Here is a 19496-nt window from a genome sequence, read left to right as displayed (position 1 = left end):
CATTGGAGTTACAGTGGCTCAAACTCTAATTTTGATTCCATGTTGGCAGATGACAATTAGAGGCAGCCATCATACTTTATATTACTACATTTTAGACATTTGTGGCTTTGTTATTTTGACATTTATAGTGCAAACTTATAGCCATTGGGCATTTTGGTATATGCAGTATTATTTATATCATATGCACATTGACTATTTGACATGAATTATGGAAGCAATTAAGTAGTACTACTAATTTGCTTGACTCATCAGTCATGTGAACTTTATTCGTTGTGTTTTACTAAGTACTTTTGAATCTTTGATACCATAATATATATGTCAATATGATTACATTTGCATCCATATCAATGTTATCATATGAATATCTGAAATTTCCCTATATTTTTAATTATGTATATATATAGTCATCCCCTTTGTCAACCCCTACCATCCCCAAAAATGGCCTAAAAAAATCTCGTCCCTGAAACGCGTCCCACCGTCCTGGAAACTCAATGAAACATAGGTTCAAAGATGTAATAGTTACCGGTCCCTCATTTACCCCACCTAAAGAACATAAACTATGAACCACCCTACTTGATAGAGAATATTCTAAGGTGTGAGTTAATTTCAGAAATGAAGCAGACATGGATAAGTGATGGTTGATTTGTCATCATAGATGGGTGGATCAATATTAAATATCAACCAATCATTGATATCAATGTCACATTTTCAACTAACTCTTATTTTCTTCGAGCTCTTGATTGTTCAAGGAAGAGGAATGACACGAACTTCCAATTTCATATTTTTAAGGATTCCGTAGAATTGGTTGAAGCCTCTAATGTTGTACGAGTTAGCTAGCTTGATAGTGGAAGGTGCTTACAAGCACATTTTTTGGACCTCTTGTGTTCATGCGTCGAACAACACATTGAAAGATATCATAAAGGTAGATTGGGTGAAGGCAATGGTGATGGAAGCTAGAGGCATAAATATGTTCATTTGCAACAACCATCACACTTCTCAGGACTTTTTGAGGAAGGGATTCCTCAAGCCTATGGATACAAGATATGTCAGCTTTTTCATTTTGTTAGAGAGGATGATTGAGGCTCAAGAGCCTCTACAATTAATAGATGGCTAGAAGCAAGCACAACTAGAGGAGGAAATGTGAAACAAAAGATCATTTTATCATTAAATTTTTTAAATGTTAATTTATTAATGTTTGCTACTCATAAATTATTTTCATTCTTTGTGATAACATTCACTCTTTGTCATTTGAGTCTTAAATTCTTAATCTTTTTGTATACTTAAATTTTTGTAACTTGTTTGCACTTGCAAATATGTTTCTCCTTCATTGAACCTATTGTGAAAGTCATAAGATATGCTGATACAAACTCTCCCAGCCTTGGAGAGATTTATGAAAGATTTGATAGCATGCTTAGGCAAATGAAGCAAACATTCATTGCAGGGATCCTCCTTTGGGATTTTATGAGGAGCTTATTAGGTCAATTGTGATATGTAGGTGGAACACTATGAACACCCCACTTCATATGACAACCTATGCTCTAAATCCCAAACAGCATGTGGCTAGGCCTGGAAGAGTGCTTCCATCTCATGATCAACACATGAAAGAAGGGCTCAAGAAGGTCTTTTAGAAAATGTATAAAGACGATTCGTCATATACTTTGCTCAGTGGCTAGGCTTTTCAATCTTCATGTTCCAACATTCAATAAACCAAAGGCAAGGATGGATAGAACTACATTAGCTCGAATCAACCTTATCGAATGGTTGATGTGACATGGCAAGGATGCACCAAAGTTGAGGATACGTGTCCCTTGCCTCCTTTCGTAAGTTGCCAATTCCACTATTGTAGAGAGAGATCGATCCACATATAGCTTTATCCAATCAATTAAGAGGAACAACCTTACCTCTAGACAATTAGAGAAGTCAATAGTTGTACATAGTGCCTTAAAACTACACAATTGACAAACCTCTAACACACACCAAACTCTAGCCTCATGTAGGGATTTTGTTCCTAAAGATGCTATATAAGTTGATGAGAAGGCATAGGAGGGATTGGTTGGGGTTCCACTGGATGAGGCAGCCCCTCGTAGTGGCAATGAATTGAAGTCAAACTCCAATTTTGATGCAAACCTACAAGAAGCAGATGTTGATTAGGGACAGCTATATATAGTTTTTGTGCTGTTATCAATTTGTAGTTCAAATTTGTGGCGTTTGGGCATTTTGTTGTAATTTTCATATAATATATATGCACTTTGAAAATCAATGTAATTAAAACTCATTAATTTGTTTGTCAATTCTCATGTGGAATCTCAATTCAAGTCTAATGTTATGTATTAAGGTTCTATAATGTCTATGATGAATGCCTTATCAATGTATCATATAAATATTTTAAATTTCCTTATATTTTATAATTTTCCTTAATTTTTTAATAGTCATCCCTTGAATCCACTTTAAAATGTTCTTTAAAAAAACAATACCAAAAACATGTCCCCCTATCCACTACCATCCCCTGTCTCAAACACTTGGGGGAGCATAGAAGAAAATCCTACTACCAAAGATGTCTAGATGATTGAGACCCAACATTGAAAATGAAAGCAATTAAATCTCATTAGTTTGCTTGTCAATTCTCATGTGGAATTGCAATTCAAGTCTAATATTGTGTATTAAGGGTTTTGTAATGTCTATGATGAACGCCTTATCAATGTCATATGAATATTTGAAATTTTCTTATATTTTTAAATTTTCCTTAATTTTTTACTAGTCATCCCCTAAATTCCCTAAAAAATGTCCTAAAAAAACCTATACCAAATACACGTCCCCTTGTCCCCTACCATCCCTTGTCTCAAACACTTGGAGGAGCATAGAAAAAAATCCTACTACCAAAGATTTCTAGATGATTGAGACCCAACATTGAAAATGAAAGCAATTAAATCTCATTAGTTTGCTTGTCAATTCTCATGTGGAATTGCAATTCAAGTCTAATATTGTGAATTAAAGTTATGACATGTCTATGATGAACGCCTTATCAATGTCATATGAATATTTGAAATTTTCTTATATTTTAAAATTTTCCTTTATTTTTTACTAGTCATCCCCTAAATCCCCTAAAAAAATGTCCTAAAAAAACCTATACCAAATACACGTCACCTTGTCCCCTACCATCCCCATGTTGATTACTTGGGGGAGAATAGAAAAATTCCCACTACCAAAGAAGTCTAGATGACTGAGACCCAACATTCCCCAAAACAATAGAAAATCCCTTGATGTCCCTTATTTGTGATCTAAGTTGTAGGTCCCAAATCCCTAAGGCTAGTCTTCCAAGTGCCATGGGGTATCAAATTTAAGTTGAGTAACTAAGGACCAATTGTTGAGGTAGGCAAGACCTTCAATTTGGCTTTGCTAAATCAAGGGGGGATTTCCCTAAGGTGTTGTAATATATGTCACCACATAAGCACAATACTTACCCTAACACAAACCATATGTAATGTCCCCATTCTTAGCACTACGCTTTCCAATTACTGTTAGCCTATCCTTGGATGCTCGTAGGCCAATCAAATGCAGAATTAGGGTTTCCAACTTTTGTGTAGTTCTGCTCGAGCTTTTTAGGGTTTACCAGGAGGGAATTCTTCAGTTTTGTCTATGGTTTCCTTCAGGGTTTTTCATGAGCTCCAAGGTGGCATAACATGCATTTGATTCTTTGGTGAAGTGAGAACTTACTAATTTTAGGAAGTTAGGGTTTACTTGCTTGGATGATGTTGTCTTACTGAGCTTTCCAAGCTCTTTCTCTGGGTGTGAAGATCATGTTTTTCGGAGGAGTATTCCATGACTTACTATTTTTAGTAAGTGGCAGTATTGAGCAATTCTATTTTTAGCAGTTTGGATAGGGTCCTGATCTTGTAGCAGTTCAATGGTGCTCAGCTTCATCCTGAATTTTGTTGATAATCAGTATTGGAGTCATAAGTGATTTAATTAAATATTATTTCCTTATCCTAAGGTTTAATATTTAATTATTTTATTACTAATTAATGTTATATTGGGCAACTTAGGAAAAGACATATTTATATCTAATATCAATGTTATATTTTCCTAAGTTTGGCGTTGAAATTTGAAGAATGCATTAAGTTATTGTTGAAGACTTAGGCAAGTTCGACCTTGTTTAATTATTGGTTAAAATGCAACTTGGGCGCCCACCTTGGGAAATGAAATGAAATGTCATTTGGACGCCATGAAATAGTGAAGTGAAATGAAATTTGAGGAGGTGATTTTGGGAGCATTTACATTTGAATTTCAGAGGGAAAAAATTATAAATACAGGTGCTTGGCCTCCCATTTGGATATCTTGAAAAATTGCATCGTTATGCTGCCGGTTTGGCAATTGAAATCTGAGCTTCGAAGTGAGCCTTCCTAGCTAAGTGCAGTTTCGTACTTGCAAGACAGTACCTAGTTGTTTTCTATGTTCTTTCAGTGATATTTGCGAGTTTGTTGAAGTGTGGGATTGTTGGTTCTGCTGTAGTTCGAGTTTTGGTGTGTTTCCAGGTTGTTGGGGAAGTCATGGCTGAAGCATATTTTCATTCATAAGTCTCTGTGTGATCTCCTACTGCTTCTGGGTATTGGCTCCTTGGGTTTCGATGTTCTAGGCGATTCTTCCTGTAAGTTTGCATTGGTTTTCGTGGTGTATTGAATTTTATCTTGCAAATCGTACTTTTGCTTTGGTACGCCCTATGATGGAGGTGCTTTGGGTTGTGTCTTGGGTTTGGAGCATTGTTAGTTGTTGTTTATCTATTCTATCCTTATCGCCTTCTTTGTATCTTTCATTTGCATCTAGTTTGGGGGTTTTCCGTTGAGTATAGAGAAAGATATGAGTGATTTGGTGGGGTTTCAGCTTGCTGTCATATAATTACAGATTTCCAGAAGTTGGTGTTTGGGAGTGCTTTCCATAGTGTGAGTAGGTTAGTTGATTTGGGAGTGATTTGGGGTGTTTTTGGGTGAGTTTGGAGAGAGAATTGAGCATTTCTTAGTTTCTTGAAGTTGTTGGTCTGCGTGTTATTGATCCTAGGATTTCATAAATTCATGTTGAAGGATCTTTTGGGAGTTAGTAACTGTTTGAAGAAATTTACCAACATAGGACAGCATTACTTCTATATTCTATCTCTCTATTTTATATTGTAAGGTTAACCATTTCTAAATTGTAAGCATTCCCACTGGAAAATGGAAGAGGCTGGCTTGCCGCCTATATTTTGATATTTGTTACTCAGTCCTCCCGTTGCATAAGCAGTTGAGTGATATCTGTTTGTAATGGTCCTCCTGCTGCATAAGCAGTTGAGTGATACTTATTGTAATGATCCTTCCACTGCATAAGTGATTGAGTTGAGCTTGTTTGGTGTGTTCAGTCCTCCCACTGAAACATTGCGATTGAGTGATTCGTGTTTTGGGAGTGTTGTTCTCTTGGCTGGTTTGCCGCCAAGCTTCTTGATTCACCAACTGGATAAGTGGAAAGGGCTGGTTTGCCGCCCATTATTGTATTCAGCACTTCAATAGATTATTACTAACGATCCCCTACTACTGTATGCTTTCACCCCTACTACCGTATGCTTTCACCCTCCCAGTCTGGGCTCTCGGTGATCAAAAGGTGTAGGGTTCCCTTCAATTGTTTGGATTTCATTATTCTAACCCTAACGGATTATTGGTGTGATTCTAATCCTGCTATTGAAAAGAAAAAAAAATTAACGGGAATATTATAGTGGTATCAGAGTTGGTTTTCCTACCAGCCTGTGTGTTCGGTTGATCAGAGCACAAGTTCTCCCTGCCATCCTGTTGGGTTGTGATTCTTTGAATTGCATATCAGAGTTTGGAAGAATGTCTACAACAGATAAGTCTATATCTGAGTTGATACAAAAATGACCAGGCTTATGAGAGATCCTGACATTAAAAGGGCATATGCAAGGATTATTGCGAAATCCAAAGGTTTTAATGGAGAAGTGCACATGACACATCAAGATGACCGTGAGCTTGAAGGAGAAACCTTGAGACATGAGGAGTGTGTGTTAGAGCCCCAAATTACTCCTCTAGACTTGCATGTGGTTGGTAGTGATAAGGATCAGTTTGGCAATAAGAACAAAACAACAGTCTGGAAACCTCATTTGGAATTATCAGAAGATGTAAGTAGAACTATTGTGCGGGTTGAGTTTGCTAAAGAAGAGCAACTTAAGGATGATTTGGGTGGCGTCATTGAACCAGCTTATGGCCAATACCAAAGTGATGATGTTGGTGATGATTCCAATGTGCTTGTACAAAATCATGTTGAAGATTTGGTGAAAACTGATCCTCCTCTAGTTGCTGCCCCAACTTCCCAAGGGTTTGCACAAGAAGAATTTATGACAGGTGATCAAGAAGACCTCTTTGGTAAGCATGTGACTACTAAATACGAGATTAAAGATACACCTATAGATGATGGGCTCATTGAAGGCAACAGGGATAAAATGTTCAAAACAGCTAGCATTGATGACTCTTGCTTCATTATAGTGTTGGTGACATGGGTTGTCTTGGGTTTGATTATCAAACTAAGCTTTTGGAGAAAGATACTTCTGAAGATATCAGTTTAAGTGAATTGGGAGGTGACTTATTCAATGAGTCAAGACTCCAAGAGGAGTATGATGAGCACTTTCCTTTTGATCAGAACAATCAACCCCTTAGCACTTGGGATCCCGGTGTGATGGCACCAAGCGATGACAAGGAACCTATGTGGGATGAATTCCCCTTTGATCCGGATGATGAAATGGAACTTGATGAGGATTCTATATCAGCAAACAATGGTGATGTTATGCTTCATCTTGGGTCTGCCTTCTCTTTTGATCAAAGTGACAATGAGGTGGAAGCAAATTTAAAAGTCTATAAGGCTCCTGATATTGAAGGGTTTGATGGTGTTCTTGAACATAAATCAGATTTATTAGTGCATAGAGTTGATCATCATCTTGTCGTTGAGCAATGTCATCACGTGGATGATGTGGGGTGTGAGACTAGGGACAACCCAGGAGTCGTTGAAAACAAGATTGGAAATTTTGATTGTAATCAAAGGCTCAAAGAACTAGTGGAGTCTAATCCTATTTATGATATTGAGCATTTTCAGCTAGTTGGTGGAGTTAGACAAGAGCCTTGGAGCAGCTATGGGGGCAGCGATTGCAAGAGACAAAGTTCTGATTTTTTCTTACAGCCTATCAGCAGTACACCATCTCTACATTCTTATGAGTGGGATGGTCAATTCAAGGTGTCTGTTGAAGAAGAAATGCAAGCTCTATCCCAATTTGATCACACACATAGTTTGATTGAAAAATTCTATTGGAAGGCTCAAGTTGATGAGAGACAGAATGGGGTCAAGGATGAAGTTACTCTCCCTAATCTGCAACTTATCAAAGACTCTCTGGATATATTGAAATCAGATTACATACACTTAATTGAAGGTCGAGATTATGCCTTCGAACTTGCAAGAAAGACCACTAGTGCATTCCAAGGAAAAGAGAGAAAGGTTAATGAGCTTACTCTTGAGCTTGAATCAACGAAGGACATGTTAGAAAGCATTCAGTTGGCTCCAAGGGGTCAATTTGTTGATTTCAAACTTTTTAGGGAGCAAGAGAATGCACTAAGAGCTGAAGAAATCGAGCAAGTAATTGGTGAGCTCGATAGTCTTCAAGAAGAGTTTGATCTTGAGAACTTCACAAGAAAAACAAAAGTTGCATGTGCAGATTCGGATCAGCAAGATGGAAGGGAGCAAGAGGAAAGGGATGGCTTCTAGGTTCTTGATAATCCTCTCTTTGAAGTGGGTATCGAGGAAAGTTATGAAAACCCTCTCTTCGTGATGGATGATAAAGCATGTGGTGAAGTGATCAAACATGAAACTAAGTATGATTTCCAGTGTATGCATAATGTGATGTCAAACCATGAGGATGTGCCACGGTTTGTGAATAGTAATCTTCCAAGGCTGCTTGATACTGAATGCATAAGTGGGGTTGAGGATGAAGACTCCACTTGGGAAGTGTTGAATCAGGATGATTTCAACATCTTTTACATCAAGGTTTTGTCTAAACACAGTTTAGCAGCCGTCCAAGGTTTCAATGCAGCAGCAAGGAGTGAAGATTTCAGACTTGTTACTCATGAAGTAGGGGAGAAAGAGGGACCAGAACATGGTGATTGCATGCTTGATAACCTTATTCCTTGGACTGAATAATAATAAGGCTCATACTAGTCCATTTTGGGAGTTGGATTTGAGGACAACATTTGTTCCATATTCCAATGTTGTTGAAGCTTTCATGGTTAGGCTTCAAAGGTTCACTAGAGGAGACACCAATTTCTTGAGTATGCACTTGATTCTTACTGGCACTTGGGAATGTGTTGAGTATTTTTTCCGATGTGTTGGAGATCACCTTCGATTGGGTATCCATGCTTGGGGTCCTCAACTCTGGTTGATGGAGCTTATTACATATGGAAAGAAGGATCTTTGGAGGGATAAGGACCAAATTATCAGATTTTGTGGTGTTGTTCCCTTCTTTCCCAGCCTTTTGATACTTCCTTCTGCTCATCGACTAGTGGAATGGGAAGATACTCTGAGCAAAGGACGGTTCTATGTGGAGTTGGAGTCACTAGAGAGGATATTTCCAGCCTTGGACGTGAGCAGATATGTTGTTTTGGATGATGATTTCTAGTGTTGCAGTAGCTGTTCATTTTCTTGGGTGCTGATTTTCCTAAAATCAAATCTTAAGTCAATCATTTCAGACTTGGTGGCTTGTTGGAGTACTCTTTTCCAGACTTCACAGTCTCTTAGTAGGATTGGTTTATGGTCTCAGATGAGAGGTATGGCGAGTTGGGGCAATCAATACCCGTGTATGGGAAGTGTTCAAGCTCTAACTAGTGGTTATCCTTATGCCCTCTCTTTTGCTTATGATTGGGATAGCGAACCTTTGCTTTCTTTGGTTCTTCATTCTGAGGTTCTTGGAGTGGGAATTGTAAGAGATTTTCGAAGTCTTCATGGTTTTATCAAAATAATTCTGGGGTGGCTTAGTAGATTCATGTGCAGTTATGAGTGTGAGTTTGTCGAGCTCTTGCAAAGGAATGCTTTCCTCTTTGCAAGAAGATTTGGAGATGTCACATCGGCAGTTGTAGCTCTGTTAGATACCATATGGATACGTGCTGAGGAGTTTGATTTTGAGTTGAGTAGACTATCTTCCCTATTGCCTAGGATTGTGATAGATGGTAGCATTGTTGATATTGATGACTCGGAGCTATATGGGCATGAGATGTTGCATGATATTCATTTCAATACTTTAAGATTTTTCAGTTTGAGTATCATGGATGGTAACATTTTGGAGTTACAAAGGAGGTTAGTGCAGTTTTGGCATGATGTTTTCACTAATGTGATCAGAGTGGTGCAGCATCGGCATGGTAGGTCCTTCCTAAGACAGACATGGGACCCTGGGATCCTACATGGATTGGCGTGGATCACTCTAAATTTGCAGGAGTTGTGGTGGCGTTCCTTGAGGACAATTAAATTTTGGGAAGGGCGGATTGTAATGTCCCCATTTTTAGCACTACGCTTTCCAGTGACTGTTAGCCTATCCTTGGATGCACGTAGCCTAGTCAAATGCAGAATTAGGGTTTCCAACTTTTGTGGAGTTTTGCTCGAGCTTTTTTAGGGTTTACCAGGAGGGAATTCTTCAGTTTTGATTATGCCTTCCTTCTAGGTTTTTCATGAGCTCCAGGGTGGCATAACATGCATTTGATTCTTTGGTGAAGTGAGAACTTACTATTTTTAGTAAGTTAGGGTTTGAATGTTTGGATGATGTTGTCTTACTGAGCTTTCCAAGCTCTTTCTCTGGGTGCGAAGATCATGTTTTTCGGAGGAGTACTCCATGACTTACTATTTTAAGTAAGTGGCAGTATTGAGCAATTCTATTTTTAGCAGTTTGGACAGGGTCCTGATCCTATAGCAGTTCAGTGGTCTTCATTGCTCAGCTTCATCCTGGATTTTGTTGATAATCAGTATTGGAGTCATAAGTGATTTAATTAAATATTATTTCCTTATCATAAGGTTTAATATTTAATTATTTTATTACTAATTAATGTTATATTGGGTGACTTAGGAAAAGACATTTATATCTAATATCAATGTTATATTTTCCTAAGTTTGGCGTTGAAATTTGAAGAATGCATTAAGTTATAGTTGAAGACTTAGGCAAGTTCGAACTTGTTTAATTATTGGTTAAAATGCAACTTGGGTGCCCACCTTGGGAAATGAAATGAAATGTCATTTGGACGCCATGAGATAGTGAAGTGAAATGAAATTTGAAGACGTGAATTTGGGAGCATTTACATTTGAATTTCAGAGGGAAAAACTATAAATACAGGTGCTTGGCCTCCCATTTGGATATCTTGAAAAATTGCATCGTTATGCTGCCAGTTTGGCAATTGAAATCTGAACTTCGAAGTGAGCCTTCTTAGCTAAGTGCAGTTTCGTACTTGCAAGATAGTACCTAGCTGTTTTCTATGTTCTTTCAATGATATTTGAGAGTTTGTTGAAGTGTGGGATTGCTGGTTCTGCTGTAGTTCGAATTTTGGTGTGTTTCCAGGCTGTTGGGGAAGTCATGGCTGAAGCATATTTTCATTCATAAGTCTCTGTGTGACCTCCTGCTGCTTCTGGGTATTGGCTCCTTGGGTTTCGATGTCCTAGGCGATTCTTCTTGTAAGTTTGCATTGGTTTTCGTGGTGTATTGAATTTTATCTTGCAAATCGTACTTTTGCTTTGGTACGCCCTATGTTGGAGGTGCTTTGGGTTGTGTGTCTTGGGTTTGGAGCATTGTTAGTTGTTGTTTATCTATTCTATCCTTATCGCCTTCTTTGTATCTTTCATTTGCATCTAGTTTGGAGGTTTTCCGTTGAGTATAGAGAAAGATATGAGTGATTTGGTGGGTTTTCAGCTTGCTGTCATAAAATTACAGATTTCCAAAAATTGGTGTTTGGGAGTGTATTTCGTAGTGTGAGTAGGTTAGTTGATTTGGGAGTGATTTGGGGTGTTTTTGGGTGAGTTTGGAGAGAGAATCGAGCATTCTTAGTTTCTTGAAGTTGCTGGTCTGCATTTTATTGATCCTAGGATTTCATAAATTCATGTTGAAGGATCTTTTGGGAGTTGGTAAGTGTTTGAAGAAATTTATCAGCACCGGACAGCATTACTTCTCTATTCTATCTCTCTATTTTATATTGTAAGGTTAAGTAGTAGTACTACTAGCCATTTCTGGGTTGTAAGCATTCCCACTGGAAAGTGGAAGAGGCTGGCTTGCCGCCTATATTTTGATATTTGTTACTCAGTCCTCCCGCTACATAAGCGGTTGAGTGATATCTGTTTGTAATGGTCCCGCTGCTGCATAAGCAGTTGAGTGATATTTATTGTAATGATCCTCCCGCTGAAACATTGCGGTTGAGTGATTCATGTTTTGGGAGTGTTGTTCTCTTGGCTGGTTTATCGCCAAGCTTCTTGATTCACCCGCTAGATAAGCGGAAGGGGCTGGCTCACCGCCCATTATTGTATTTAGCACTTCAACAGATTATTACTAACGATCCCCTGCTACCTGATGCTCTCACCGGACAGCATTACTTCTCTATTCTATCTCTCTATTTTATATTGTAAGGTTAAGTAGTAGTACTACTAGCCATTTCTGGATTGTAAGCATTCCCACTGGAAAGTGGAAGAGGCTGGCTTGCCGCCTATATTTTGATATTTGTTACTCAGTCCTCCCGCTGCATAAGCGGTTGAGTGATATCTGTTTGTAATGGTCCCCCTGCTGCATAAGCAGTTGAGTGATATTTATTGTAATGATCCTCCCGCTGAAACATTGCGGTTGAGTGATTCGTGTTTTGGGAGTGTTGTTCTCTTGGCTGGTTTATCGCCAAGCTTCTTGATTCACCCGCTAGATAAGCGGAAGGGGCTGGCTCACCGCCCATTATTGTATTTAGCACTTCAACAGATTATTACTAACGATCCCCTGCTACCTGATGCTCTCACCCTCCCAGTCTGGGCTCTCGGTGATCAAAAGGTGTAGGGTTCCCTTCAGTTGTTTGGATTTCATTATTCTAACCCTAACGGGTGATTGGTGTGATTGTAATCTTGCTATTGAAAACAAAAAAAAATTAAGGGGAATATTACACCATACCCATTGCACAATGCACCTCTATTATGTTTGTCAATTCATGCTTAAATGTTGGTTAAACTCAAGGTTAAGCACCTTATTAAAACAGATGATCTACCATATTCTATTACATGCATTCAAACACGACAATGAGTACACACTAAAATTGGATAAAACCAAAAAGATGTTTGTATTGATATATTGTGAGTGTGTTGAACTTGAGGTAATGGGGAAATGGAGCAAGTATTAGACCGGTGTCTTTATATGATTAGGCCATAGAGTCTCTAAGTTTATACAAAAAATGTAAGAACTGAAACGAAAGATGATACCTTAATCAAGATACCACAAAAGACTATGCCTTTCAAAATGTATAGAACTTGGGCTCTGCAAGATCTGAAAAACTATGATCATCCTACTAAATAGAAGTTCTAGAAGTTGTGGAAGCACTGAAATCTGAAGTAGCAGGATATGGAGGAGTAGGAAGCTTCTTCACTATAAGGCAGATATATTGTCTCTCTTTTTCCCTCTTATGGGGGTTCATTGATTGTATATTCATGATGGTTGTAGTCCTTGGAGGGTATCATTGAGTCCTCCATACATCACTTTCACTTGATTGTATCTTTTCTCTCTTTTAATGATAATTTTTGTCCCACTGGGTTTTCTCTTTTCCTCTATATACCTAACATGGCCAAGCAGTCAGGACTCATAATAATCTTCATCTTCTGCATCATTTGCATAATAATATTCTCCTACCTAAGTTGCATTTGGGGGCGGGGGAGTAGTTGGAGTGAATAAGGTCTTGTACCTAACTCGTTCCTTAGTGGGGACTTATTCACATGCTTAAGTTAACTTAGGTCCTAAGGAATCTTTCTAGTAGATCTCAGTTGGCATAAGGTCTTATCTTATCTTGTGGCATTTAATATGTGTTTCCTAGGTCATTTAATAATTGTCATAGTTGTCACATAACATAGGATTCCATGTCACAATCTTGTCTAATCCTACCCCCTACCTCGCCTTTATAAGAAAGGCCTCATATATTCAATCAATCATTCAACCATATGTAATCAACCATGCTATTCTTGCCATTTTCCCTCTTGTCGAAAGTTATTATTGTTTTGTAGATGATCCTAGAGTGTGGGGAGTTCACAATCAACTACCACAATAAGAAGAGCTAATACATTATTGAACCTGCCCAAGATTCTCGTTTAGATCCTCTTTACCTACCTTCCTTGACATAGTGTTCATTACCATCATCTAATCTATATTGATGTTGTTCGATGCAATTATTGTAATATTTCTTCCTGCGATAATGATAGTTATTGATAGTTGGAATTAAAGAAGCATAAATCAAATTACATACAATAAAATAAATTCATCCATAAGACACACATCTACAAGATAAATTTTTCTTGTAACTCCTTTCTACATCCAATCCTAAGTTACACCCTAACTTAAAATATCATCTCACCTTCTTATATAAAAGAGTGCACATGCATTTCTAACTACTTCGTGCACATTATTACACTCTAGATCTCTACAACACTACATGCAAATTATTGCACTATTAAACTAGTATTCATGACTCTTGCATGTTTTTCTTTATTACTAATTATATCTATTAATTATTTGTAGACTAAGCAAATGAATATAGTGGATTGCAGCATGCCCCTGCATCAATCTATCCTAGTGGAAAACACTTGAATCGCTTGTTCAATCTACAATACATTTTTCCCTCATATACAAATTCCTTCCTCTTTCTCACATATGCCACATCTTTAACTTAGTTTTAATCCATTCATTCATGCTTGCCTGCTTTTCTTTATTACTTGCTGTATCTTTGAACCACTTCCAAACTAACCAAATGACTGCACAAGTAGACTGCAGCATGCTTCTGAATCAGCCTGTCCTGGTGGAAAAGCATCGATCCTCTTCACTCAAGTTCCAGTTCAAATCATCCTCAACTACAACTCTCTCCCTCTTTCTCGTGCAAGCCACATCTTCTTTGTAGTATAAGACTCCCCGTAATCAGCTTCATGAACTTCTTCTTCTTCAACCATTTCCTTGCTTTCCACTTGCAGTATGTTCAAGTTGGTAGGTTCTTCTTCTTGCTTATTGTATGTCCATATGTCTATAGCAAATTCCCATAATTTAAAGGTCATCGTCACTGCTTCATCAACTATAAATCATTAGTCCTCTTCCTCCACAACCTTGACCATTTCTTTGTCTTCCACCATGCCCACGGTTTTGAGATTGGAAATCATCTCCTCTTTCTCCGAGATTGATTTTCCAGCTCGTTCTTTAAACTTACTATATAAGTCCCACATCGATCTTTCCCTTTGCAATTCTACTTCCACCTCTGATGCCATTCAGAAGCTACCTCGAGATTCTCCAACTTTTGAACAAGAAATCTCGGTCCATTATGAAACCATCAAATAAAATTATCCTAGTGCTCAAATTATCAAATCATTCTGAAAAATCAGTCTCGCCCAGCTATTAATTACTACAATGAAACTGCTCAAATAAAATTTGCTCATTATTATGTGGCCAATATTATACTTTCCCATTACAATATGTTCAAGTTGGTTGGTTCTTCTTCTTGCTTCTTGTATGTCCATATCTGTATTTTAAATTCCTTGAAGGTCATTGTCGCTGCCACATCAACTACAAATTATTAGTCCTCTTCCTCCCCGCCCTTGAGCATTTCTTTTTCTTCCACCATATCCACTGTTGTGAGATTGAGAATAATCTCCTCTTTCTCCAAGATTGACCTGTCGGCTTTGTTGTTTGAATTTACTTCACAAGCCCCACCTTGATCCTTCCCTTTTGCAATTCTGATTCCACCTCTAATGCCATTTGGAGTGCTTCCTCGAGATTCTTCAGCCACATGAATCTCATTTTCTTTTGAATAGGAACACTCGGTCCATAGTGAAACCATCAAATAAATTCATCTAGTGCCCAAACTATCAAATCATTCTGAAAATCCAGCCTTGCCTAGCTATTGGTTGCAATAATGAAACGGCTTGAATAAAATGTACTCATAATTATGTGGCCAGTATTGTTCCTTAACTAACTGCTTTGATAAAAAATTCCCATGTTTAAGGATGCAGAATTCCTTGTTTGGTTTGACTTTCTAATGTAACTCTTCCACCACACATCACGCTTCCCAATGTTCAACGATCTAGGATCCCCGGCATTAAAGTATTATCAAAACTTGAGTGCCTGCTTCCGATGTTACCTGAATTCAGTTTCAACTGCTTCCATGATTGGCTATCAGATTCCGTAACCTAGCCAATGCTTTTTGCAACGATTAACTTCATGTATTGAATCATCTGTTTTTAGTGCAACTGTTCCTTTCCTTACTAATCCCTGCAAACTCAATCTTCAAGTGCCGCCCAATCCCTCTTTTGATATCATATGGCAGTTATTGATAGCAGGAATTAAAGAAGCACAAATCTAAGTACACACAATAAAATAAAAATTATTATGATTAAAACAAATCTATACACAGAACACATATCTATAAGTATGAGACATATTTTCTTGCAACTTCTTCCTTCATCCAATTCTAGGTTATTCCCCAACTTTTATCTCCTTATGTAATGAGATCTCACCCTCTTACAAAGGAAAGCATACAAGCGAACTTCTAAATTCTAAACATTACCACTATCTTTCATTAGTAAAAATCCTACCATAAACTCCATGCACATTACTACGCTCTTTGCATTTGCCTTACCCTAACAAAGGTCGTAAAATGCTAACTGAAATAACACTGTTGCCGTACTTCTACTCTAGTCAGGTATGGCTGTTATGCATATCTCGTTATGACTAATTACATATTCTAGCTATTTCTATACTAAATTAATGACTGGCCGGGCTGCAGCACGCCCCCGCATTGTACAATTGGCAAGGTGCAAAATGCAGAAGGATTCCAGTTTGGCTAATAACTAATCTATGGCTATCATCCAAGGGATTACCCTGCTTATTCACGACAGAACTAACCAATATTGAAAACAGTTGGCGTACGAGGAAGTTTACAAGAGTGCTGTGTAGTGGCGAAAAAATTATTATATCAGAGAAGCACATTATCAAAAACTTGAAAAATGTGGTGTATGTATCCAAAAGAATGGCAGTGTCATTGTTTGTGTGGAGAATCATATTCAGTTGTGTCCTTTCATCGATCATGGAGCGTGATCAGAAACATCAATGTTAAAAATGCATACACAGTTGTCTACTTTGAAAAAAAATGAGTTTCCTTGTTTGGAAAACCAGAAAAAGCAAGGCAGACTCGATCGGTTATACCTTATATCTAAACCTAAGAAGTATATACACTGCCAATAACATAACTCCAATTTGATTTCCACTGGCAAGTACGACGGTTTCATACTCAAACTCAAGCGAAAATCAGATAGTGAGGAGGGAATATATCATTCCCCTCTGTTCCACTCCTTACTCTCCACTCTCCTTCCAATGCAAGATCTAATATTTCAAACAGTAAAGCACAAGAGAGTAATAACCCACCTGCAAGTGCAAGTGCAAGTGCAAGCGCAAGTGCAAGGCAAAAGAACACAACCACCACCTCCAGCTGCTTCACCGCCATTGCCGATGCCTTTGCCTTCTGCTGCTTCTGCTGAGCTCTCTTCTTTCAATTATGAGGGAGTTTTTTCTGAGGCAAAATTTGTCCGTTGCATTACAGGGCATCATGCTCGGGCTCTAGTTAATTAAAAATTTCAATACTTAATCGACGTCTTCTGACAAGCGACCCTGTAGACAGCAGAATTCTAGATATAGGCGTGAGCATGGTCAAGATGAAATGGGCCGCCGCTTGAAACAAAATAAAGCTGTTGCTTTGTCGTGAGTAATGGTGGGGCACTGGGGCCATGTGCCCTCTGCTTTTTCTTTTTTTTTCATTTTTCACAGTGGTGCTTCCCTTTTGCTCTTGATTGAAAACGACCCGGGGCGTAAGTGGGAGAAATAATTGCTTGATGAGACTTAGCTGTACCTATCTTCCGTAAAAACAAAATTTTAAATAAATAGCTCCACTTTCAACACACAAGCGAGCAAAAGTCGCGTCTAAGGCAACGGGACATTCCAGTGGAGCTCCAACGGTTAATTCCAGCACTGTACCAACACCTCTGTTGCCACACGTTCTCTTGGAAAAATTCTAGTCTTTTTCTTCAAGTTAGGTTTACCCAATTATTTGTATGATTAGAACATTTTTGTATGTGTCTTTCTTTTGGAAAAAAAGGAAAATTACAGTAGTGATAGTTTAATATTGTTTTTTTAATTTTCATTTTAGTATAATGAGATAATTTAGTTTGTTTTTTTTCTTAAAGTTTGATTTTGATGTTAAGTAATGAATGAATGAATGTTTTTAGTAACGTCTCCAAGGTCAAAACTTATAGATAGCGAATAAAGAGAAGCATGTGAAGTTCTGCTAAACCTCATTTTCTTTCTACATCTTGGATCTTCTACTCTGTATTTTGATTAGAAAGTCTACAACTCTTGTTATCTTCTCTTCTTCAAATAGATTACTCAAGGTGCTTACATTTAGTGTCTCTAATCAAAATATCCTTGTAAGTTGGACACTCCATGATGTAATGGCATTTTGTCTCCACAACTCCTTGAGTGCAATATCTACATCTTCTATCTTCTCACTCCTCTTTAGGTATCATTCATCTTATAGTTTCGCATCTAAGCTGATGTGAGTTGGTTTATATATGAGCAATTAACATTTTTGTTTTCAATTTTATTTCCATTCTTAATTTATCTCTTTAATGTTGTTATTTTTAATTTGATTCAAATAAAGATAGGATAATTTAGCTTTTTGTTTTTAAGCTTCTATTTTTTCGACCTTTCACCTATAAATTCTTTGTTACTTATGAAAACTTAGCTTCTTCTATAAACTTTTATCTCTTCAACTTCTCTCTTACGAACTTTATGTAAATTATATAATTTGTTATATTATACAATATATCTTATATTATATAATATGTATGTATGTATGTATGCATGCATGCATGCATGATGTTTGAAAATAAAATTAAATAGTTATAACAACGGATATCTATTTGAAACAAATATATGTTTTGTATAACTCCATATAAAAAATAAAATAAAAAAATATATACATAATATGTTATATTATATTGTAGTGTGTGTGTGTGTATACATATACATATTGTATGTACAAAAAAAAAGCGTCTTTAAAAAATGAATGTTTGTTTCTTTGAACTACATAAACAAAGAACAAAAAATCATTTCAAGTTTCCGCAATCATGACTGCAGAAAGAGGGAGTGCTAGAGCAAACAGATATCCGATTGAGACTTATATATGTTTGCTTTTCACTTCAATTCACCCTATAAATTGCAAGTTATGTGCATTTTTTATATTTTTTCTTTAAAAAATTTTGGTTTTAGCATTTATTTTTTTTAATTAGTATAAATTATGTTTTTATACATAAAAATTTAAGTTTATAATTTAAAAAATTGTGAATTTTGTAGTTTTCAACTTCAAACAAGTATATCAATGGTTGAACCTATTGAAATTCCAGACCTTGCCTAACCAAGTCCTTTTCCACCAAATCCTTCACCCTCAAACCCTCCCCTATCAAACCTCCCTTCAATTCAAGACCTAATTTATTGTAAGTTGATTGAATTGAAGAACATTTGTCAGGTATATCGCAAGCACCATTGATTGTCCTCAATGACAACCACTCTAGAGGGAATTATTATTGTAAGGTGTGCACCCTTGGTCTCCTTGTGTTGTGCAACGCAGTGCTCGGGTTTGTGACATGGCTTAACCGCCTCCTGTGGATTCTATAAGTCTAGTGGTTGTATCGTGCATTAACAGGTCGATCTTTTGGTGCAACAACAACCACGCTTGTAACAAGGTAACAAGTGTGGTATCAATTATTGCCCATGTTAACCCTCACAAACCAACATAATTCATTTATAGAGTAGTGAAAGGCTAAGAGGTAATAATATTCCAATAGTTTATCATATGATCAGGTGAGAAAATTAGAAATTTCAAAAGCTCAATTAGCCCAACTTTTTATTAGTCCCAAAACTAGATAGCTCGTTGATGTGTGTAAGCCCAACTTTTCCATCAAATGGTGCACACATCTAGGTACCACACAAAAAATTTGGGATCATTGGTGGATGGTTTTTGATAAAGCATCAATGTCCCCGAATATTTTCTTCAAAATATATATGTTGAATTTATGATGGGAAAGCATGTGGACTACTTTGATTTTAGATATTTTCAAAGAGTAGGTAGAGGAATGCCTCAAGATAGACCTAGAGCAATGCGAGTAGTACAAGGCCAATATAT

At 37.3% G+C, this 19496-nt stretch overlaps 1 protein-coding gene across 3 annotated transcripts in view; it reads right to left on the bottom strand.

Annotated features, from left to right (window-relative positions):
* Positions 1 to 17333, bottom strand: part of LOC131026924 (probable receptor-like protein kinase At1g49730) — a 124303-nt gene extending 106970 nt beyond the window's left edge. For all 3 annotated transcript variants that reach the window (XM_057956939.2, XM_057956931.2, XM_057956933.2), the window contains exon 1: positions 16685 to 17333. Coding sequence is in view for 2 of the 3 variants with exons in the window: in XM_057956931.2 (XP_057812914.1) it covers positions 16685 to 16763 (79 nt within the window). In the remaining variant the exon portion in view is untranslated. The remainder of the gene's footprint in view (positions 1 to 16684) is intronic.
* Positions 17334 to 19496: the final 2163 nt, after the last annotated feature.

Source organism: Cryptomeria japonica, chromosome 2 (genome assembly GCF_030272615.1).
Source record: "Cryptomeria japonica chromosome 2, Sugi_1.0, whole genome shotgun sequence".
Taxonomy (NCBI): domain Eukaryota; kingdom Viridiplantae; phylum Streptophyta; class Pinopsida; order Cupressales; family Cupressaceae; genus Cryptomeria; species Cryptomeria japonica.
The sequence above is the reverse complement of the archived record's forward strand: the minus strand, read 5'-3'. Positions and strand labels throughout refer to the sequence as shown.